Here is a 25,361-nt window from a genome sequence, read left to right on the forward strand (position 1 = left end):
TATTGCTTTTGGACTCGTTTGTCTTTTTATCCTTTGTCTCTCAATTTTGATATTCCCTTTCCCTTCCCTAGTTCTAACACATGTATATAGAGTATCCAGGGTACTCAGATGAGATACAGTGATAGCACGGGGACAACCACAGGAAGGGGAAACAAGAGGATCATCATCAAAAAAAGCTACAGTTTCACATGGCATGTTGAAAGTAATTATAACAATGACATAACACTTGTTTCCTTAACATGGAGTTCATTTCACTTAGCATCATCACCTTATATATGTTCATAAGGGCATAGCTATTGGGCTCTTGTGATTATAGAGGCAATCCAAAGCATTGAGAACTCATTCTGGACAATACCTACACCAATAAAGTGAGGCACCCTTCACCCACAGGTGAAATTCTGCAGTATGTAGCATAGTACAAGCTAGCTAATGATTCTGATGCCCCCCCATCCAGCAAGCTCTAACCATCCCCCAAATACAAGGCAAAAACACCAGACAATGGAATAGGCTTCAGTTTTCCATCTGACAACTTTGAATGCCTTAGGAAATTTTCTCGTGTTTATTTACACTTAATTCTGAAATGATAATAATTATATTTAACAGTAAAATGATTATAAAAAGTTCTTGCAAAGTTATCTCTGTTTCTCAATGTAATAATTAAATATAAGATATGAATGAGGTATAGAAAAGGCCAAATTGTCAAGAACAAAGATTTTTACTTTGGGGTCAATGAGGACACATACCTCCAGAAGAAGAGGTCCTAAGGATTCCTTTTCTATTACCCCCTGACTGCTCGATGAGATATCTGATTTCTGTACATCATCATCAGTTGTTGATTTCTCTGTAATGAAAGAAAAACTTTCAAGATAAACATTCCCAAACATGGTCATTTCCACAAAGGCCACACATTTATGTCATGGAGACAGGAGGTTTTTGTTTTTGAAGTAAGTTGTAAAAACAAAAATTATGAAATTTATGTAGATTAAGTTACTATTCATGAAAAAAAACAATACTTAGGGAAAACCTGAAATTATCTGAGTGTCTGGCCTAAGCAATGTAAAAAGAAACGAAGTATACTCTTTTGATTTTGTATGTCATAGGAAGGAGACAATATTTCCTGTCTTTTTCCCTCCCCTTTTGTCAGCTGAGAGACATGGAGAAGTGAGCCAGGCTGACCATGAGGATAAGTTTTTTTCTGTTTCCTGCATTGTCTGCTTCATTTGAGTTCCTTTTATTTGCTTTGCTTGTTCTTTTGTATTACAGGCTACCCTAAAAATGCCTAGGGTTTTGTTCACATTAAAGAGTAAGATATAGCTGGGCACCGGTGGCCTGTAACTTACTGAGAAGAATAAGATCTGAGGATCACGGTTTGAAACTAGACTGAGCAGTAAAGTCTATGAGACCTTTTTTGTTTGTTTGGTTGGTTTTGGTTGGTAGTGAGGCTTGAATTCAGAGCCTGGGCACTGTCCCTGAGCTTTTTCGCTCAAGGTTAGCACTCTACTACTTTGAGCCACAGCTCCACTTCTGGTTTTCTGGTAGTTAGTTGGAGATAATTGTCTCACAGATTTTCCTACCCAGACTGGCTTAGTACCATGATTCTCAGATCTTGGCCTCTTAGGTAGCTAGGATTACAGGCATGAGCCACCAGTGCCCCAGCTTGTAAGACTCTTATTCTCCCCTAAACTATCAAAAAAGCTGGACGTGGAGATGTGGCTCAAATGGTAGAGTGCTATCCTTGAGCAAAAGGGGAAAAAAGCTTGAAGTCTTTCCCCCTTAACCCCCACCCCCCAAATAATAAAGTGAGTTTCTAGGTACTAAAGGCCTGGTGTGGTGGTGCACACCTGCAATACAAACTACTTAGGAAGTAAAGATTGGGAGGATTGCAGTTTGAGGCCAGCCTAGATGGAAAAGTTAGTGAGACCTGCGTCTGAACCAGTAGGCTTGGTGTGGCATATACACTGGTGATTCCAGCTATGTAGACGCCATAAGTTGAAGGATCACAATCTGAGGCTGGCCCTGGGCAAAAATATTAAGACTTTACCCAAAAAAGTAAGTAAAGCAAAAAAGGGTTGCAGATATGGTTCAAGTGGCAGGCAGAACATCTGCCTAGAAAGCACAAGGCAATGTGTTCAAATACAAAAAAGCAAACAAATAAAAAGAGGTACACTAAAATGCCCATACAAAGCTGCGTTTTTCATTTAAGATCATCTATGAATATCTTTCCCTCAGACTGTCCAGCTTCTGTGGAAGAATCCCACCTCCTGACTATGGGCCATGCTGAACTATCTGTAGCCTTGGTTTCTCCTGCTTGCTAAGTTGGTTGTCACCAACTTAGTTGCCACTAACTTTCTAACTTCTAAAAGCTTTAAATTATACAACTTAAATGGTTTTAAGCTTATTTGCTTATAGTCTTTTCACATGGCTACTTTTAATCTGAAGTTCTTTGGGGTCTATTCTTCCTTTTGTTATTTGTGTTCTTACTTGCCATTGGTAAGTTTCACTGTAAAATTACCCACAGCAGCAGTTTTATGTAGCAGATTGTGGGGCGAGGTTGTAGGAGTGTTCCTTTAAAGCGCTCTGTGTTTGTTTCTGGTAGGCAGCCCAGGGGTTTAGTGGTGTGAGGTTCCTACTAAGTATAAATATCAACTTCAAAAAACTTGTGAGTCTTTTCAGTAAAGAGTGATTCTCTCCATGAGAACCCAAGCAGAGGCAGCTTCCTCCAATTTGTGCCAGAGCCACAGATCAGCCCTACAACTGTGTTCTCCTGCCTCAGTCCCTATGTCACTAGGGTTCCTAACTTCCCCAAACAACTAGTTGTCAAGTTGATGCTGCTACTTTGTTACAAGAAGACACACTAATTTGATAAAGTCAGTACCATCTAATAAAAACATTTACTTAATAAAATGATTAATGTAGCTTGATAACAGTAAGAGTAGAATGACATATTAGGAATGTTTTAACAATAGAAACACAGCAGACTTCTTACCTTGTTCCATTCTCTTCATTAGCTGGATCTGATCGACCGTTTTCTTCAAAATTTTGCATTTGTCTGGTTTTACACTCAAGCTGTCAATGTCACTGATGTTGGCAGACAGTAATTCAGCTAGCTCTTCTAAATATTTATTTTCTTGTTCCCTGCGTCGCTTTTCAGTGCTATTATACAAAGAAAAATCTAGTTAGTGTATATGTATATCATGTTAATTTCCTTCTCTTATCATTTAATGTTTACACATTTAGAAAAATCCTTCTTTTTCTTTTCTTTCTTTTTTTTTTTTTTGCCAGTCCTGGGCCTTGGACTCAGGGCCTAAACACTGTCCCTGACTTCTTTTTGCTCAAGGTTAGCACTCTGCCACTTGACCCACATCGCCCCTCTGGCCATTTTCTATATATGTGGTGCTAAGGAATCACGTATACAAGGTAAGCACTCTATCACTAGGCCACAATCCCAGCCCCAAATCCTTATTTTTATTGAAAATATAAAACCAAGTTGAGTGCAGTGACTCATATCTGTATCCCAGAGGCATGGGAGACACTAGTAAGAGGATCCTGGTTTGAGGCCAGTCCTGGGCAAAAATACAAGACCACATCTGAAAAACACCAAAGCAAAGAAGAGCTAGCAGCATGGCTCAGTGAGGCCCTGGATTCAATCACCAAGGCTGAACAAAACAACAAAACTGCAAACAAAATAAAAACTACAAGAAGAAATTTAAATTCACATCTAAAACAGACACTACAAAATATCAAGATGCAGAAAATAATTCTGGATAAAATACACAAAATGAAAGGCTAAAATATACAAAGTGGTATGGCTCAAGTGTTAAAGTACATGCTTAAGCAAATTTACACCAAGGGTTCAATTCCCAGAACTGCAAAAATAATCTAAACAAACAAGAACCATGAAAGTAAATGAGTATTATAATGGATGTGTTGCCGAGATGCTTTATATACCTTGAATCTTTTCAAATAGGAAGTGATTAATAGCCACTAAAGGAACCAACAGTAAATGTACTAGTTGCACTTGGTATTACTGTAAAATAGAAACAACTCCTTGGAATGGAAATCTGAATTTTCACAACTTCATTATTAATTAAGTAGGGCAGACTATGCAAGGGTTCAAATGAGCTATAATGAGAAATCTGATAAATTGTTCATTTGTGATTAGACTATTATAGTCTTCATCAGAAAGAAAAAAAGTACTTTTCAACAGTAAAATTTAAAAAAAACAATAATCATCAGAGCAAAAGAACAGAGAACAGTAGTGTACACTTTTGCCTAAAAATAGGAAACATTCTACTTACAAGTTCTTATCAATGTAATAAACAAAATCAAACCTGGTCTTAAAGTAGCAAAATAAGAACAAAAGGATAGATAATACTGCATACAGCTAGCACTTTTTTGGGAGGTGTGTGCTTCTACTGAACTCAGGGCCTTGTTTAGTATTTTCCACTAAGGCTGCTCCACTATTTAAGCCATGCCTCCACTTTCATATTTTTACTGGTTGAGTAAGAGTCTCAGATTTATCTGTCTGGGCTAGCATTGGACAGTGATTCTCAGATATTAGTCTACTGAGTAATCAGTGTTATAGATGTAGCTCACATCGATCTATCTATTATATATATTTTTATATTTGTATATACATATATATGTGTGTATATATATATATTGAATATATAGAATGATTATTGTTCATTTTTTATTCTAGATTTTACTTCTGGTTTATTTAACCAAGTTCTCAGGCTACTTGCTTTATATAGCACATAATTTTGAAAGTTTTCATTATCACAATGACATGCAAGACAAACTGGTCACAACTAGTTCTCTGTTTTATAAGCAGCAATTAAAACACTTTATCTGCCTATGAAAGTGAGAGGAAAAAAAGGGTGAGAAGAGGGAAAGATCAGTTGTTAAAAAGCTTGCAAATGAAGACCAGGTGCAGCAGTGTATAATCTTACCTACTGGGTATATTGGGAGGATACAGGTTCAAGGACAAGCTGCATCCCCACCCCACCCAAAAAAAGGTGAGGACAGTGAGACCCCCCCCCCATCTCAATCAACAAGCCAGATATGGGGGTGTATACTTAAAAGCTGGACCATTAGTATAGAAGGATAACAGGCCAGCCCTTGGCAAAAACGTAAGACTTTATTCAAAAACATAACTAAAGCAAAAAAGTGCCAGAGATGTGGATCAAGTTGTAGAATGCCAGCCTTAAATAAAAAAGTTAAGGGAGAATGTGAAGCTCTGAGTTCAAGTCTCAGTACCAGCACAAAAAAAGGGCTAGATATGTAGGCATGTACCTGTCATCTCAGTTATGAGGTATGTATCAATATGAGAATCATAGTCCAGGGCTGTTCAGACATAAATGTGAGGACCGTCATTAAAGCACAATGGTTGAGGATAAGGCTCCAATGGTAGAACACCTGTCTAGCAAGCCCAAGGCTCTGAGTTCAAATACCACCAAAAGATACCACAATTACGTATTCTATTTTTATCTTACACATTTGCGAAATTATTCTCATTTTATAGTTAAAATTATACCTTACAACATTCACAGCAAGAATATGTAGCAAAATATTATGAAAAATTTTACACCAAGGTATTGGAAGCAAGGCATGAATCAAATGAGGAACATACATTTTGATATGTTCGTTTTAGTTCTGCAACCTATTACTGTTCGAGGACATGTGATTTTACCTTAGAGAAAACAGCCACTTAAGATTTATTAAGTATATAGAGTATGATCTGTTTAAGTCTAAGGGACTAAATTTCAACATAAGTATTTGTATTTACTTTGTTTTTTTGTTTAGAGAAAGGGTCTCACTATTTTATGTTTTTTCTGAGTGCAGAGATTACAGGTATGTGCCCGAAATAAGTACACTCCATATATCTTGTTTTATTTAATATGAAAATGCTTTTTAAAACACTGTAGAGTTAAAAGAAAAGCACCACACTGAAGATAGAAGTTAGAACAAGAAGCCATATATAATAAAATGATAAGGTCATCTACAAAATGACTAGAGTTTGAGACTAAGGCGGGGAAAAAGCCAGAAAATGAAGCAGCCATTCTAGGCATTGATAGATTGATTATAGGCATTATAGTCCTAGCTACTTAGGAAGCTGAGATCTAGAGGACTGTGGTTTATAGCCAGCTTGGGTAGGAAAGTCCATGAGATCCCATCATTCCAAAATAATCAACAAAAGAGCGGGGCTGAAGGCATGGCTCAATTGGTAGCCAGTCAAAGAAGCAAGCTAAATATAAGCAAAGTTCAAATCCCAGTACTGAACCCCTTCCACACACACACACACACACACACACACACACACAAAAAAAAAAAAAACTAACCCACAAAAACAACAATAACCACAACAAACACAAAACAAACCCAGCAGCCAATATTTAGGTAGAGACAATGAGAACAGTCATGCTCAAACAAAGCCAAAATTGAAAATTTTCTTCTGCTCAGTTGTGGGGCTTGAACTCAGGACCTAAGATTTTCTGCTCAAGGCTAGCAGCGGTCTAACAGTTTGAGTCAAAATACCACTTCTGGTTGGTGGTTAATTGGAGATAAGAGTCTTACTGACTCCTGCTTGGGCTGACTTCAATCCTTAGATCTCAGTCTCCTGAGTAGCTATGATTACAGGTATAAGCCACTGGTGCCCAACTTACTAATAAATCTTTTTATTACCATCTATTGCAGATATGCTAGATATTGCTAGTCTCAGCTATATTTTCACATGACTACTATAATCCCACACAATCTGTAGGAAATTGGTTTTATGACTCCTATGAATACCAAAATTTCCTCAATGTCTTTATATAACATGATTTATCATTCACATATAACCTGTGGAATTCCTTAGCTATACTTAATGTCATATCTAGAATATACCTTATACAATGTAAATGCTATATAATCCTTGCTACACTCTATTCAGGTAGTAGACAAGAAAAGGCCAGTATGTGTTCAATATACATGCAATTTTCTTTCCCTAAATAGTTCTGACCCAAAGCTGGTTGAATGTAGAACCCAAGGATATGGTAGGTTAGGTGAGTCTTTTATTCATTAACTTACTAGCTAACTGAACAAATATTCTCGAATTTCTTATATGCCAGATAATCATGAACCATACACCAGCACCCAGAATTGAGTCAGATGTAGCCCCATAATAAAGGGAAAACAATGAAAAGACACTATTACTGCAATACGATTTGACAATCCCACCATACTACAGAAGCACAGAGGAATGGTGCCTAGAACTAGAGAATGATGTGTGTAAACTTAGTGATAGATTGGTTGCCAGCTTTTTAAAAAAGAGAGAAGATTTATTGAAGGTATAAAGAAAGTAGAGGCTGGGCACTGGTGGCTCACACCTGTAATCCTAACTACTCAGGAAGCTGAGATGTGAGGATTGAGGTTCAAAGCCAGCCCAGGCAGGAAGGTCTGTGAGACTCTTATCTCCTATGAACTACTCAAAAGAAAGCTGGAAATGGTGCTGTGGCTCAAGTGGTAGAGCACTAGCCTTAAGCACAGAAAGACTCAGGGATAGAGCCCAGGTCCTGAGTTCAAGCCCCAGGAATGACATATATCAATAGATAGATAGATAGATAGATAGATAGATAGATAGATAGATAGATAGATAGATAGATAGATACATACATACATACATACATACATACATACATACATACAAACATACATACATACATGATATAACAATACATTTATTAATACTTAAGATAACAGGCTGGGAATATGGCCTAGTGGCAAGAGTGCTTGCTTCATATACATGAAGCCTTGGGTTTGATTCCTCAGCACCACACACACAGAAAACGGCCAGAAGTGGCACTGTGGCTCAAGTGGCAGAGTGCTAGCCTTGAGCAAAAGGAAGCCAGGTACAGTGCTCAGGCCCTGAGTCCAAAAAAAAAAAGATAACATTTAATGATGTTAATACATTAATTTATTCATTTGACAAATATTCATTTTGCTCCAATTATAGTGTAGATAGGCCATGTATTATGCATTATGCTCTTTATCAAATAACAGCTTAGAATCTAGTTGAGAAGCTAAGAATTCATGAAATTATCTCATAAACTAGTAACGACCTATATTAATGGATCAGAGACATAAAAAAAATATGCAGGACAGAAACACAAATGAGGAAGATTTGACCTAATAGTTGTGGAAGAGAAGGTTCCATTAAAGTAGTAATGACTAAGCTGGCTTCTGGAAAACACTGAAGTGCTGATTACAGGAAATGAAGAGGAAGCAAACTGGACAAGGGAGGAATATGCAGAGCCCTTGGGGGAAGAATGACAGCTTGGTGGGGGTGTGGGACCTTAAGAAAGGCCACCAAATGTGGCGAAGATGAAACAAAAGCTCCAAAGTGGCAGCAATGAGCTCTGCCAGAAATAGACTCAGAAGAACGTTCCTACCTTGATGCCAGTGTGTCACATGGCGATCCTTTTCTTTTATGTGAGTCTGGGTTTACAGGGTCGGATGAACTGTCCCCGAGGCCACTCATGTTGAAAAACTTCACACCTAAAAAGGAAGGATGAGAGTAAGAAATCTACCTTTGTAACCCTTGGAGCCAAGCAAAGGGAGGGGAATTCCCTTGTGTTTCTAACTAAATACAGCCAAAATTTCTAAACAATGAATTCTTTATCACAAGCATCATAAATGCATTAGCATCTATATAAAAACACAAAGGTCATCATCTACTCATTGTTCCTATACTTTTCTAAGTTTATAAAATGAATTATTATCCTGTGAAATTACTGTCATCAATTAGGATGAAAATAAACAGAATATGTGGGGGAATTGCGAATGGAGTGACATTGATCAAGATGCACTGTTATGAACTCATGTGAATTGAAACCCCTTTGGATACCTACTTAGAGATAATAAAAATGTTTTAAAATATAGACTAAGTATAAACCAAAAGGCTAAATTCTGATTTTTTTTTTTTTTTTTTTTTTGCCAGTCCTGGGGCTTGGACTCAGAGCCTGAGCACTGTCCCTGCCAGAGCGCCACTTCCGGCTTTTTCTGTTTATATGGTGCTGAGGAATTGAACCCAGTGCTTCACGCATGCTAGGTAAGCACTCTACCGCTGAGACACATTCCCAGCCCCATAAATTCAGATTTTTTTTTTTTTTTTTTTTGGCCAGTCCTAGGCCGTGAACTCAGGGCCTGAGCACTGTCCCTGACTTCTTTTTTTGCTCAAGGCTAGCACTCTGCCACTTGATCCACAGTGCCACTTCTGGCCATTTTCTGTATATGTGGTGCTGAGGAATCGAACCCAGGGCCTCATGTATACGAGGCAAGCACTCTTGCCACTAGGCCATATTCCCAGCCCCTCAGATAATTTTTAAGTTTATTATTCAGACACTATTTTTGCAGAAAGATGTTTAAAAACTTTACCAGTGAGACTTGAAATTTTATACTGAGAGAAAAATAAACAATACATATATATGATTAAAGTTAAAATGATAAGCTAAATTTGGATTTTGAGTCGGAGTTTCTACTTTGAATTCCATACTATCTAACCTTGTGTTTATGTAATCAAGAGACAAAGATCAAATGTTTGGTCTATGTTAGGACCTTGGTATAGATGCCAGAGAACACGACGTCATTCCCAGCATGCAAGCCAGGTCTTTTCCACTTGGTGCCAGCTACTGACTGCACATAAAGATCCTTCTGATCTGTCCCTCATCAACCACTACTCTGAAGAATTCCAATACAATTCAGAACCCTGCTTATTCTTAAAATCGTCATTACCTTTGGGACTTAAATACTCCCAGAACAACACACTCTATCCTTTTCTTTTATTCCACTCTCCCTCACTAAAGGAGAGGAAATTCTTGTTAAATGCAAAACTACAGGCTTTTATCTAAGTTCCAAGTTATTAAACAACTATAGCAGTGGACTGCTTATTATAAAGAATGCTGAAATTGATGAGCTGCTCTCACTAATGTATCTGAGTGAGAAATCCTTCTTGTAGCCTAAAACTCACTCAGCTTCTAGCTCTCTTTCTTCCTTTTCTTTCTTTCTTTTTTTTTTTTTTTTTTTTTTGCCAGTCCTGGGCCTTGGACTCAGGGCCTGAGCACTGTCTCTGGCTTCTTTTTGCTCAAGGCTAGCACTCTGACACTTGAGTCACAGCACCACTTCTGGCCATTTTCTGTATATGTGGTACTGGGGAATCGAACCCAGGGCTTCATGCATACGAGGCAAGCGCTCTTGCCACTAGGCTATATCCCCAGCCCCTTTTTTTTTTTTTTTTTTTGTCAGACGTGGTGCTCGAACTCTGGGCCTGGATGCTGTCCCTGAGCTCCTATGCTCAAGGTTAGTGCTCTACTGCTTGAGCCATAGCTCTACTTCCTTCTTGCTCTCTCCAAGACAAAAGGACTGTCATATCCTCTCAATGTGCAAATAATTCCAAAAACTTTAATTATAAAGTCATGATTATTTTATTCAATGGACAAGGCACATTTCCAATATCTCCATTTTAGAATTATAATTTATGAAGATATCCAACTGCAAGGATGACAATCTTGCATTTTTTTTGGCCAGTCCTGGGGCTTGAACTCAGGGCCTGAGCACTGTCCCTGCTTCTTTTTGCTCAAGGCTAGCACTCTACCACGTAAGCCACAGCGTCACTTCTGGCTTTTTCTGTGATTAATTGGAGATGAGAATCTCGTGGAGCTTCTTGCCCAAGCTGGCAAAGTAGGACCTCAGATCTCTGCCTCCTGAGTAGCTAGGATTACAGGCATGAGCTACTGGTGCCTGGCAAGACCTACTATCTTAGAAAAACAACTTACAACATAATACATTCTCACAGATTGGATACTCTTGAGTAACATAACTCTGAATCTAAAACAAAACCGCCATATTGTGCTAACCTAGCTGTAGTTTTATCTCTCCTAAATTAATATGAAATTCTGGGGTTGGGAAGACAGCAGATAATTCAACCACAGCTATACAAGTTGGTCTGCCAAAATAAGAGCCAAATAGCCAAAGACCTATGGTGAAAGTAACCAACAGTTTGCTGATGATATGATTCTAGTATTAACTGCTTTCTATTTCCAAATACAATAAACAGTGCAATGAGAAGCCTCCAAGAGATAAACTATTAAAGCAGTTGTATTTATGTGGACCAGCTTTGTATTCAGCAGGTCAGGTATTTAAGTAAGGATCATTAACAAAAGAAATGCTGGTTTCAGGAAACCAATTTGCATATCACCTTTTCAAAAGAGATGCAGTTTCTAAGTAAAAGTATCCCATAGACTTAAAGTGTTGCTCAATATCCCATCTCAAGCAATCCCCAGAGAGTAGTTTTAGGAACTGGAAACCACATCTGTTTCTGTCCCAATGTACTATACTAAATCAAACAGGTGAAGACTGAAGAAACAGGACAGTACTTTTAAATTCAGATGAATTAAATTTTTCTACATAGGAAATTTTCTATTCATCTCTCAGATTTTTGAGAACTGCATAATTTGAAAAGTCAGTACCAATTAAACAACTTTAATGTTTAGCAGGCAATTAGCCAGATCAGCTGTATGAAGAAAAATTATGATGGAGGACTCCTCTCTACTCTTTTTCCCTCCTTTTCTTTGAGGCAGGGTCTCACTATTTAGCCAACACAGGTTTGGAACTTTGATTCTCTGGCCTCTACCTCTTGTATGCTAGAATTATAGGTGTTTTTAATAAGCCAGTAAAAACCTCGTCATCCATGTGATAAATTGCTATCAGCAAAAACGTTGATACCCATTGAAAAATGAAACACACACACACACACACACACACACACACACGACCTCTCCCAAGCATTTCATGTGAGTATCTGGCTAACAGTGCCAACATTTCTTCATTGCCAATACTAATATATGTAGCTATATCTCTTTCAGTGCAATGACCAAATAATGAGTAAATCCAAATGAAGTGACATGGAATTTCAATTTTGAGAGTTTTCAGAAGAACAACAATGAAAATAAATAGACTAATTATCAAATGCTTAACTTTTAAATTGGAGACCATACCATTTCAGCTGCATGCTAGTGGCTCAGGCCTATAATCCTAGGTACTCAGGAGGTGGAGATCTATAGATAGAGGTTTGAAGCCAGCCTAGGCAGACAAATCCTCAAGACTCTTATCTCCAATTAACCAGCAAAAAGCCAGAAACAGAGTATGGTTCAAGTGGTAAAGCTCCAACCTTGAGCAAAAAAGCTAGGGACAAGTTTAAGCCCCAGTATCAACACACACACACACACACACACACACACACACACACACACACACACGAGTGCACTAGTACTGCGTGCTCGAACACACACAAGAGGATCTCAGAACATAGCCCAGGGCAATCTTGAACTCACTGTGTAAACATCTAGATCCTCCTAACTCATCATCCCATGTGCTAGAATTAATATGTGTTTTATCTGTATTAATGCACTTAATTCTTCACAACAGCCTATCAAGTGTGCACTGTCTCCATTTCAACAGTTTTATAGGACTGATAAGCTATGATCTCATGGAGATGATGATAAGGACTAACACATAAGTCACTAATTGTAAACATCTTAAATAATTTACTTATAAAACTTAATTCATTCATATTAATAAAACATGAAATAGGTAGTACTACAGTCCATTTTAGAAACAAGGAACCTGAGGTATAGAGATTACTAAAATCTGCTCAATATTTGACATGGTAGAGACAGAAGTCGATCCTAGGGGCAACTTGATTCCAGATTCACCTTAGATATGCTTTAAGTTATATAATGAACCCCAGGTCCCATAAATGATGGGTTAAAGAAAAAGCCAGCAATATAGCCTCAATTTTCTTGATTTGCTTCTTCATTACAACACTTTTGCAAGAAAAGCACAGTGGTACATGCTTATGATTCTACAATTTGGGAAGCTGAAGTAAGAGAACCCTGTGTTCAAAGTCAACCTGGACTGCAGAATGAGACCCAGAGAAACGAGAGGAGATGAAGGGGGGAATGAATGACTAGCAGTATGTTTGAACTAAATGAAGGGACAGTTTAGTATAGTTTTCTTTTTTCTTTCCTTGGCAGTACTGGAGTTTGAACTCAAGAGCTTCAGCTTGACCATGTGAGTCATGCCCTTCAGCCTTATTTCTTTAGTTCTTTATGGATAGGGCCTCATGTTTACCCCTAGACCAGCTTTGAGCCTTTATCCTCTATCTCTACATCCCAGGGATCTGGGATCACAGGCTTATTTCACCACCACACTCAACTTATTTGTAGAGAAGAGATCTTGCTAACTTAAAAAAAATAATTTTATTATTATTATTAAGAGGGGCATACAGAGGGGTTACAATTCCATAAGTCAGTAATGAATACAATTCTTCTTGGACAACATCATTCCTTCCTTCATTTCCCTGCAGATTCGATTTTGCTAACTTTGTCCAAGCTGGCCTGGAACTGAAATCTTCCCACTCTTTGCCTCCAGAGTGGCTGGGGATTACAGGTATGAGCCACCATGACTGGAAGTACAGTACAGTCTTTGAGTCATTTTTGCCATAAGGGTTTGGAATCTCACTATAAGATATAAAACTTGAAGCCTATTGTGGTTTCAATTTATACCAAAATGGTTCATAAAGTAGAAGCTAGAATTTTCCTAACACTTTCACTTAGGAATGTCAGTATTTATTTTATTACCTTGAAGCTTCCCACATTATTTCCTTAAAAAAACTCAATGGGTATTTTCCTTTCGCACTTTTACAGAGACAAAGTTCTTTAAGACGGAACTATAATTCCTACCTGGGAGAGGTCCTTGTTCATAATGAGTCCCCAAAAGATCCGGTCAAATCTAGTGTTCCAGAGGACAGATCTGGCTGGGGTGTGGGGTAATGATGTTGACCAGAGATGGCTCTGAGTCTCTTCTTCACTTTTACCTCATTTAAGATCAAGTAGACTAATAACTAGAATGAATGAGAAGAAAAAATAGAGGTTAGATTGCCAACTTATTCTTTAAGAAATAATACAGAACAGGAATAGTAGCAAATAAAAGAAAAGGCAATTTTTAAGCAAATGCAAAAAGATTTCAAAAACACAAAGACTGACTTTACAGCTGAAACCCTTTCTGGAGACTCCTATTTGAGGCTGCTTGCTGCTTAAATAACACATAATTATACTTGCCCTTCAGCTTCTAAAAGACCCATTTACATGTCTTTAAATTTTTTCTGTTTGCATTTATATGTTTATCCTTTTTTTTTTTTTTTTGGCCAGTCCTTGGGCTTGGACTCAGGGCCTGACCACTGCCACTGTCCCTGGCTTCTTCTTTTTTTTTTTTTTTTGCCAGTCCTGGGCCTTGGACTCAGGGCCTGAGCACTGTCCCTGGCTTCTTCCCGCTCAAGGCTAGCACTCTGCCACTTGAGCCACAGCGCCACTTCTGGCCGTTGTCTGTATATGTGGTGCTGGGAATCGAACCTAGGGCCTCGTGTATCCGAGGCAGGCACTCTTGCCACTAGGCTATATCCCCAGCCCATCCTGGCTTCTTTTTGCTCAAGACCAGCACTCTAGCTCTTAAGCCACAGCGCCACTTCTGGCTTTTCCTATATATGGGGTGCTGGGGAATTAAGCCCAGGGCTTCAAGTATGCCAGGCAAGCACTCCAGCACTAGGCCATATTCCCAGTCCCTTACCCTTCTTATTACCTAAAAAATCTGGGTGGTTTTTTTTTGTGTGTGTGTGTTTTTAGTTATCATTTAATTCTTTAATTTATATGTCTCATCTATTATGTAAATTACTATAACATTTTATTTTAATTTATTGAACTAATTCACACAATACTTAAAAGTTAGTGGAGTTCTGGTTTTAGTAACTCTCTATAAAACTTAAAAAAATAATCTGTGAGACTCTTATCTCCAATTAACCAGCAAAAAAACAAAAGTGGACATTATAAATAAGCTCACCAAAAACCACTGAAGTGACAATGATAGACATAAAAATAAAGAATTGTCACAGAAGGGTGCACCATCACACAAAAATCTGGCAAGCAAGCACACAGAGCCCTCTGCTCAGGTTGGTTGAGCTCAGGTTTATAATCTGCTCATAATTGGCTAGCTTAAATAGAGTACAATGTATTTATATAAGGTGATTTCGAAATAAGTTTAACAGTTCACAAGTAACCTCAAAATATACCCACACCCTCTGCTATTTCTTGAACAGTCTGGAGTGTGTCTCAATTCTATCTTGAAGTTAAACCAGTTTAAGAAAAAAAATCTTGTATTTCACAATCCTTTCTTACCCCAAGGCCGCCAAAGCAGGAACTTTTAAGCATACACTTTGATAGAAAAGACAGTTTTCCTCACACACAGCTAGGGCTCCAGTAATAAGGTGCTAGCCTTGAGCAAAAGAAGCTCAAGGGCAGTGCCCAGGGCCTGAGTTCAAGACCCAAGACTGGCACAAAAGGAGAGAAGGAAGGAAGGAAGGAAGGAAGGAAGGAAGGAAGGAAGGAAGGAAGGAAGGAAGGAAGGAAGGAAGGAAGGAAGGAAGGAAGGAAGGAAGGAAGGAAGGAAGGAAGGAAGGAAGGAAGGAAGGAAGGAAGGAAGGAAGGAAGGAAGGAAGGAAGGAAGGAAGGAAGGAAGGAAGGAAGGAAGGAAGGAAGGAAGGAAGGAAGGAAGGAAGGAAGGAAGGAAGGAAGGAAGGAAGGAAGGAAGGAAGAAGGAAGGAAGGAAGGAAGGAAGGAAGGAAGGAAGGAAGGAAGGAAGGAAGGAAGGAAGGAAGGAAGGAAGGAAGGAAGAAGGAAGGAAGGAAGGAAGGAAGGAAGGAAGGAAGAAGGAAGGAAGGAAGGAAGGAAGGAAGGAAGGAAGGAAGGAAGGAAGGAAGGATCCCAAAAATCTTTAAAGAGCAACTATTTCACATTGGAAAGTGATTAAAACAGGCAAAAATATAGATCTGATCACTGAAAGAAAGTATCCCTACTGAACAAGATAAATATTTCTAAGCCTTTCCCCTAAGGGAACTATTCTCAATCTTTTCCTTAAGTGCTAGGATGAAACACCTAAAGGGTAACAAAAAAATAAAATAAAGTAAAATCATAGTCTAACTGGCTCCAGGCACTAGTGAATGTAGTTCAAAGGAAATAAAAAGGTGGAAACTGAGTGGTGTAATTATCTATACTTCAGACCCTACCTAAATTCTGCCAGGTTTTGCATCTGTCTGCTTTTGAAAAAATATGTCTTTGTTTCTAATTCTATGACAGTTTAGCACATGTACCATTTCATACCAGTCATGTGCCACATAACAATGTTTCAGACAGAGAGACTATATGATGGGATCCCCTAAGATTTCACTGCCTACTGATATCATAACCCATCCTAGTTTGTACAGGTACGCTGTTTGTGCAAAGACAAAATTGTCTAATGATGCAATCCCCTGAATGTATCCCTGTTGTTAAGCGATAAATGACTGTTAACTACACCACACTCCTGAACTGCACTGTCACCACAGACAAATTCCCACTTGCTTCTTATAATTCTATCTTCTCTTATTTCTTTAATTCTGGACAACCACTTTTCTGTCCTCTATTTCAGTGATTTCAATGATTTTGTCATTTCAGAATGCATCATAATTGAACTGTGCCAGAGGAGACATTTTTTAGGTTGTTTTTTTTTCACTCAATGTCCTTGAGATGCACCTAACATGTGTATCTGTAGTTAATTATTTTGGGGGGGAGTTTGCCCACACTGAGGGCTTTTTCTGCTGATGGTTAGTGAGTGCCATTTGAGCAATACTACTTCCAGCTTTTTGCTGGTCAATAAGAGTTTCTGATTTTCAGATCTCAGCCATCATGAGTAGTTAGGATTATAAGCATGAGCTCCTAATAAGCATGAGCTCCTAGCCATCTGACAGTTCATTTTTTTGTTTGTTTTCTGCCAGGCCTGGTGCTGTCCCTGAGCTTCTTTTGTTCAAGGCTAACACTCTACCACTTGAGCCACAGTGCCATTTCTGGCTTTTTTTTTTTTTTTTCTGTTTATGTGGTGCTGAGGAATTGAACCCAGGGCTTCATGCATGCTAGGCAAGCTCTCTACCACTAAGCCACATTCATCCAGCCCCCATTTCATCCATTTTTATTGCTACATGGAATGGAGATGTTACAGTAACTTAAAAAAGTATTCATGACTTGCATACATTTGGGTCATTTTCAATTCGAGTCTCTTACAAGTATAGCTGTGATTACTGTGTGCAACTTTTCATGAGAATGTGAATTACTGAAAAGAACTGAAATTACTAGGTTATATGGCTTTGTAATGTTTACCAGCTAGTAATTTAGGTGTCTACTAAAATAAAAATCATGGGGCTGGGAATATGGCTTAGTGGTAAAGTGCTCGCCTCATATACATGAAGCCCTGGGTTCGAGTCCTCAGTACCACATATATAGAAAAAGCCGGAAGCAGCACTGTGGCTCAAGTGGCAGAGTGCTAGCCTTGAGCAAAAAGAAGCCAGGGACAGTGCTCAGGCCCTGAGTTCAAGCCCCAGGACTGGCAAAAAACAAAAACAAAAACACAAAATAAAAATCAACACACTTCAGAAACAGTTAATTATCTATAACATCATTTACCATGTCAAGTATAGTACAAAGTATTAAACATACAACAAAGGTAGAAAATGTAATTATCAGGAGCAAAAGTAGTCAATAGAGACATACTTCATGATTTTGATATTGGAACAATTTGACAAAGATCAAGACTTACAGATAAAAAATACTGATAGGAAGGAGAACTCATAAAAATAAAGAAAAACCTAAAAGGCAGATAATTAAGTATCAAATTTTAAAATTCAATGGCTAAACTTAAAAGTAAATGTGAGATAGCAGAAAAAGAGGTCAATGAACTTTACGTTAAAAAAATAAAGCCGGGGCTGGGGATATGGCCTAGTGGCAAGAGTGCCTGCCTCGGATACACGAGGCCCTAGGTTCGATTCCCCAGCACCACATATACAGAAAACGGCCAGAAGCGGCGCTGTGGCTCAAGTAGCAGAGTGCTAGCCTTGAGCAAGAAGAAGCCAGGGACAGTGCTCAGGCCCTGAGTCCAAGGCCCAGGACTGGCCAAAAAAAATAAAAATAAAAAAATAAAGCCATGGGGCTGGGGATATAGCCTAGTGGCAAGAGTGCCTGCCTCGGATACACGAGGCCCTAGGTTCGATTCCCCAGTACCACATATACAGAAAACGGCCAGAAGCGGCGCTGTGGCTCAAGTGGCAGAGTGCTAGCCTTGAGCGGGAAGAAGCCAGGGACAGTGCTCAGGCCCTGAGTCCAAGGCCCAGGACTGGCCCCCCCCCCAAAAAAATAAATAAAGCCACACAGAACAGAAGGGAAAAGAAAAGAACAGAGCCTCTGTGACTCGTTGACAAAATCAAGCAGGAGACAATTTCAGATAGAGAGGAGGAAGAGACTGAGGCAGAAATAGTATTTGGGAGGAAAAAAATCATTGAAAATTTCCAAAATGTGAAAAACAAACCACCAGATCCAAGTATCTCAGTGAGCCATATTCATAATAAATATAGAGAAAAATCACACTAGTAAATGTGAGCCAACTTTGAAAACAAAGAGAAAATTTTGAATGTAGTTTGAGAAAAGTATGATATCAATGAATAGAAACATTCCATGGTATATATGTACAACATTTTCTTTATCTCTTCAACAACTGTTGGACATCTAGGGTGGTTCCACTGTTTGGCTATTATGCAATAAGGATGGACATTCTGGTACTTATCTTGAATACTGATTTAGACTCCTTTGAATATATGCTAAGATGGTATGGAAAACCAAAAGAAAAATGAAACTATGTTATCTGCAGGAAGGAATATATATATATATGGGGCTGGGGAGATAAGAGATGGGAAGAGGGAAAGAAAGTGATAGAGGACATATCAACACATCAAAATATGAAGACAGCAAGCATAAGGAAACTCACTGAGCGCTACTGAAAAGTTATTAAACAATAGGGGAATTGGGAGGATGAAAAAAGAGAGCAACAGATGAGATTAACCTGACAAGAGTATAATATATGGATGTGTAAATTACCATGGTGAGTCTCTCCTATAATTAATATATGTTAAAATAAAAAAGATATGAATCATAGGAAAGTAAAGCAAACTATGTTGGGGACAAGTACCAGAAGGAGCAGGAGGGACAATGAATAGAGTAAATGAGCATGGATATGGCCAAAGTACTTTATATGCAAGTATGAAAACAGAACAATAGAACTGAGAAGGAGGAGTGAGGGAGAGAGATTGTACATTGTGTATGGAAATGAAACAATAATCTCATACTATTAATTTTCATTTCCTTAACTTATCTAACACTTCTACTAAAATTATCTTTTTTTTCTATGTTTTTTGGCCAGTCCTGGGGCTTGGGCTCAGTCAGGGCTTAAACACTGTTCCTGAGTTTTTTGTTTTTTTGTTTTTTGCTCAAGGCTAGCACTCTACCACTTGAGCCACAGTGCCACTTCTAGCATTTTCTGTATATATGGTGCTGAGGAATCGAACCCAGGGCTTCATGTATGCAAGGCAAGCACTCTATCACTAGAGCATATTCCCAGCCCCTTCTATGTTGTTAATTTATAAAAAATATTTTTGTTGTTAAATGTTAAAATATACTATCTTTGTTGCTTTATGACATAGCACCTCATCTTTCAGCAGGTATTTCATGTACATACACATATATACATATTTATATCATATGCCTAAATACCTATATATAGCTTTGCTTATAGATGTGTATTTATAAATGTATGTATACGTGCACATATAAATGAAGGTTTTTCAAGTTTTTTTAAACTTGCTATTTTGATTTATTAGGCATATTATTACATGTTTTCCTCAGATGCTTGATGGTATTTATTTAGGTATGAAAAGATGACTAAAATGCTCTAATCATGCACGTGAATGGGGATAATGGTTAACTTTCACTATAATCTGTTCAGGTCCTTTATAGGACATAACTTGATATTACCTTGATGTTAAGTTATTTGCTTATTTTTGTAACATCTGTATACAAATTCAAATTGTTTCAGAATTGTCAACCTCTATTACTATAAGAAAAAAAGTCACACAAAAAGTATAGTATTAGTGTATAGTTCTTGTTGTCTTTAGGGGTTTTTTCCTTAACTTGGTGAAATTCACATGAAAAAGCCGTACTTCCTGCCTAGATGTCCAAACTCTAGTTGTCAATTTTGGAGTCAACAGTGGAAAGGGGGCAGAGTTCTCAACATTCCAAATAATGGTGGTGCTCATTTAATGCCCCTCTATCTTCAATAAACCTGGTACCCACAGATTAGACACTGTGCTTTAACCTAGAGGATATACAAGTCTACCATTTGTCTTCAGGGAGAAAGGTGTTAGCACAGTGGCAGAATGAATAAGACCTGGGCATGAAGTGTTTAAAACAACTTTTAGGGGGCCCTCCTCATCTCAGCCCTGTTCCTCTCCTTACTTCCACTTTCCACGGTTCTACAATAATCTTAGCCTGTTGGAGACTCTCCAATACAAATTTAACTGGCTCATAGCTTTCTCCCTTTAAAACAGGGCTTTCTCAGGTTCAGTATGATTGTTACTGTTATTCTATTTTCTGCCTCAAAAATTTTTGATAGTTTCTCCCATTTTTCTATTCTTGTGGGTTTATGACTTTTAAAATCCTTATTGCTTTTATTTTTCTCTTGCTGACTAAGCTGTGGTTTTAGGGAGAAAACAATATTAAATGTCTGCTACAATCTCTAATATTTACCTAGAATCAAATATTACATGCTATTATTCCCAATATTTATTTATTTTGGCATTCTGCAGTCATTTAAAAATTTTTGCTTTGTATGTTTTTGCTACCTTATTTTATCTGGCAAGTTTTAAATCTATTATTTCCACATTCTTAAGAACCAACCAGCAAGTGAAATTATTCAGTAATACACAAAACTTAAACAAAATTATCCTGTGTAACAGTTCATTGGGCAAGCTTGAGAAAAGAATCAGTTTTGGCCCAAGACAATGTCTTTCTCTCTGTACACACAAATTGTATAAAGAAAATTGTGACGTTTAGAATTTAGGGGAAAAAAACCAATTCATCCTTTGTTGGTAATTATTGACTTACAAAAATAAAAATGTCTTTCCAAAAAACTGTGGCCTAGCCAGGTGCTGGTGGCTCACACCTATGAATCCTAACTCCTCAGGAGGCTGAGATCTGAGGATCACGGTTCAAAGCCAGCCAGGGCAGGAAAGTCCTCTGTGAGATTCTTGTCACCAATAAACTCCAATAAACTACTGGTGCTGTGGCTCAAGTGGTAGACAGTGCTAGCCTTGAACATAAAGAGGCTCTGGACAGCACGCAGGCCCAAAGTTCAAGTCCCAGGACCGGCCAAAAAGAAAAAGAGGGGGAAGGGGGGGAAGAAAGAGGGAAGGAGAGGGAGGGGAGGGGAGGGGAGGGGAGGGGAGGGGAGGGGAGGGGAGGGGAGGGGAGGGGAGGGGAGGGGAGGGGAGGGGAGGGGAGGGGAGGGGAGGGAGGGGAGGGGAGAGGGAGAGGAGAGGAGAGGAGAGGAGAGGAGAGGAGAGGAGAGGAGAGGAGAGGAGAGAGAGAGGAGAGGAGAGGAGAGGAGAGGAGAGGAGAGGAGAGGAGAGGAGAGGAGAGGAGAGGAGGGCACAATTTTGTAAAGAAGCAAAAGAAACAAAAATCTCTAAAGACAGTAGATTGTCTCACTCAGGTATATTTGCTGTGAGGTATGACAAAGTAACTTGTTATTAATAACACCTCAAGTATCAGTATTTACATACTTATTTGAACAAAAATAGTACAAAGTCAAGGTTTTCTTAACTATGACATGACTTTAATTCATCATCTTAAGAATATGTTTTTATGGGGAGAGAAATAAGTAAAAATTCTAAGTTATTAGTTTGCTTAACGAATAGTTTAGATTAGCTATGGTGTCATTTAGTGATGAGTATTGTAAATAAAACATCATTATTAGTGGCAATTATAAATTATTTTCATAACAAGAAGTTATAATTTCATAGTAGCTTCTGTGTTCTCATTAATTTAATCTCAAATAAAATTTAAAGATACACTTTTCCAAAGTTACTCAAAAGTTGAGAAAAAAAGATTTTTCTTGGTAGAGATGACAAGATTTTCATGAAGAATGATCTTAGCAAGTTTTCTACTAATGATGACTTGAGTTATACTTTCCAAATTAAAGACAAAATTCCTTAAATAACTAGAGAGACTGTTTTAGGGATGGAAATCAACAGAGTGGAAAGGAGAGAGAGGGGAAGGGTAAATGTTAGTATATTATACAAATGTATGAAAACAGTGCAATGAAACAATATAAACTGTCAAAGAGGAAGGAGGAGGGTGGGTGGTAAACAGAGTTATAGATGGGACAAATTTGATCAAAGTACATTATATGCATATATGTAACTATCACAACAAAACCTCCTTTACACATTAAATATATATTAGCACAATTTCTAAATGGTTTAAATAAAATTTAAAATCAAATCATTCATACTAATGTGTAACTGCTTCCCTTATTAATGAATCTATGCAGAGAAGACCTGGAAAAAATACTTTAAAAATAAAATATTTTAGTTCTTTTGCCTTGCTAATCTTTCCTTTTTAAAGCTGATTTCCCCAGTTTACAAAATGCTTCAATGAAAATCACGTAGTGTCTCCAGAAAAATGTTTCTTCATACAATTTTGTAGGTATCTTTAAAAATCTGGGTAAGACTCTGGAGAGCAGTATGGAGGTTCCTCAAAAAACAGCATAGACATATCCTATGACCCAGCCATACCAGTTCTAGGCATCTATCCTGAACAACAGGATCCAGGATATCACAAGGACACCTGCACATCCATGTTTATTGCTGCACAGTTCACAATAGCCAAGATATGGAAACAACCCAAATGCCCTACTACAGATGAATGGATCCAAAAAAATGTGGTACCTGTACACAATGGAATTCTACACAGCAATTAGAAATGATAAAATAATGGCATTCGCAGGGAAATGGACAGGTCTTGGACAAATACTGTGAAGTGAGACAAGCCTAGAACACAGAGAAGAAAGGCACATGGTTTCCCTGATACGTGGATGTTAGAAATAAAAAACAAAGAGACATGACAAAGAAAGCAGGACCCAAGGTACCAATACACAAGGAAACCAAAAAAGGGGGAGGGGGGGGAGTCAGCCTTGGGAAAATGGCACTCAAAAGTGAAACACAAACTCTAAATTATATGTACATAAATTCATATGTACATAATTTAATCTCCAGGCTGTAAAGGATACCAAAGATAAAGAAGCAAAAGTCTTCTTCATAGAGAAACTAAAGGACCCTATACCCTTTCCTCACACAAGATGTTCACAGGTACACACCTGAAAGAAGCTGGAAGAAGGACACAGAATGAATGGAAAAATAGGGGGTAAATACAGTAGAAAGGGCCCAACAGCTGCAACGGGCACTAAGGAGAACAAACCAAGCAACTCAAGGGCAGTAGGGAGGGGGGAAAATAAGAGAAAAAGAAGGAACAGATTACATGAAGCAAAAGAAAAGAGGTATGTATGTATATATATCACCTGATCTGGAAGGAATTGTTTTTACAGTTACTAATCATAGATGACATAATTGCAGACTAGAGTGACATGGACATTAAGGATAAGATCTCTATTTTGTTTTATATTTTGGTTTTTGAAAAAATAATTAAGAAAGCAAGGGGGTGGGGTGAGGGGCTGGGGGGAAGGAAGGAGGAGGAAAAATGAGGAAGGGAATAACAAGTGTGACATTAAATGTATATGTATTCACTACCTTAAGTAACTGTAACCCCTCTGTACATCATCCAGACAATTTTTAAAAAATCTAGGTAAGTCAGGGGTATCGTGTGGCCAAAGAAAGTGCTTCATGTTGCAGTGGAGGGGAAGAGCAAGCTCCAAGAGAAATCTCATGGAGAAATAAATATGGGCACCCTTAGTTAAGTGATAGGACTTCTATAGTGAATGAATAATAAAGAAAACTTTTTACCCCAAAGTCTCTGACATGAAAAAGAATGTCAGCTTAGAAATGTTTATAAGGGGGAAAAAAAGTGAAACAAATGAACTGAGTGTAAGTCATCAGATTCCTTTCTTTTAACACAGGGACTATAGCATTAAGGTTAAAAATACAGACTCAGAGTCCAACTCCTCTACTAACCTTTTAGGCCTTAACACTGGATAATAGTTATATTTAATTAAGAAGTGATAGGAAATTAAACACCTATATTTTCTAGTGAGTTATTTTTTAATAGCACATGGTAAATGCTGTGGAAGTGTTTGGTTAATAGGCCAAAGCCAACTAAGGTTAGGTCTTTGTTCTATTTGGCCATTTTTCTAGTATATGATGGGAGCCAACAGACTGGGGCCAAAAATGGAAAAAATGGAGAAGCAGCAGATGTTAGCCAACATAGGCATATTCCTCTTCCTCTCTCTCTGTCTCTGTATTCTCTCCCTAATTCTTTCTCTCACCCTCCACTCACATAACACACACACACACACACACACACACACACACACACACACACACACACACACACACACACACACTGCTCCCTCACCTTTATGGGTCACTATAAATGAGTTTGTCAACAGTGCTGTTTTCTCAGTTTCAGAACAAGGTTAAATGCCACAGTTGAGGAAGGAGGTGGGCCCAAGGGGGATAAGCAACTTCCTCTTGATCATAGCATTTAAAAGCAATTCATAGGAGGGGCTGGGAATATGGCCTAGTAAAGTGCTTGCCTCATATACCTGAAGCCCTGGGTTCGATTCCTCAGCACCACATATATAGAAAAAGCCAGAAGTGGCGCTGTGGCTCAAGTGGTAGAGTGCTAGCCTTGAGCAAAAAAAGAAGCCAGGGACCGTGCTCAGGCACTGAGTTCAAGCCCCAGGACTGGCAAACAAAACAAAACAAAACAAAAAACAACGAAACAATAAAAAGCAACTCATAGGAAGCAGTTTGCTGAGTCAGTACTAATATAAATTACTTTCATGCCCTAAAACTTGAGGGATAATCTACTTTATTTATCACCAAAAGTATAGTTTGGGAATTTGTTTTATTTTTTTACTTCTTTTCTTAAATGTAATAAGTCTTAAAGATTACTTCAAGAGCAGATAATGTAAATCTAAGGATCAAAGCCAATTTACCCCTTTCTCCCTATAAAACAGGTATATTACAGAAATATATGGATGATTAAGGTAAATTATAGAACACTGGATCTCTTACTGATAAACAACAGGTTTCATCAAATCAATGAGTGAGAAACCTGAGCCATATGCATAAGCCAGCCATATGCACAATATTTGGTAAGCTGCCTTTCATATGAGAG

General features: G+C 38.2%; 1 protein-coding gene across 10 annotated transcripts in view; it reads right to left on the bottom strand.

Moving 5' to 3' along the window:
* Positions 1–25,361, bottom strand: part of Ncoa1 (nuclear receptor coactivator 1) — a 189,366-nt gene that overhangs the window by 71,427 nt on the left and 92,578 nt on the right. For all 10 annotated transcript variants that reach the window (XM_048353318.1, XM_048353311.1, XM_048353313.1 and 7 more), the window contains 4 exons: positions 13,782–13,942; positions 8,433–8,538; positions 2,987–3,153; positions 744–841 (listed from right to left, as the gene is read on the bottom strand). In XM_048353318.1, the coding sequence (XP_048209275.1) occupies positions 744–841; positions 2,987–3,153; positions 8,433–8,521 (354 nt within the window). In that variant the 5' untranslated portion in view covers positions 8,522–8,538; positions 13,782–13,942. The remainder of the gene's footprint in view (positions 1–743; positions 842–2,986; positions 3,154–8,432; positions 8,539–13,781; positions 13,943–25,361) is intronic.

Source organism: Perognathus longimembris, chromosome 8 (genome assembly GCF_023159225.1).
Source record: "Perognathus longimembris pacificus isolate PPM17 chromosome 8, ASM2315922v1, whole genome shotgun sequence".
Classification (NCBI taxonomy): domain Eukaryota; kingdom Metazoa; phylum Chordata; class Mammalia; order Rodentia; family Heteromyidae; genus Perognathus; species Perognathus longimembris.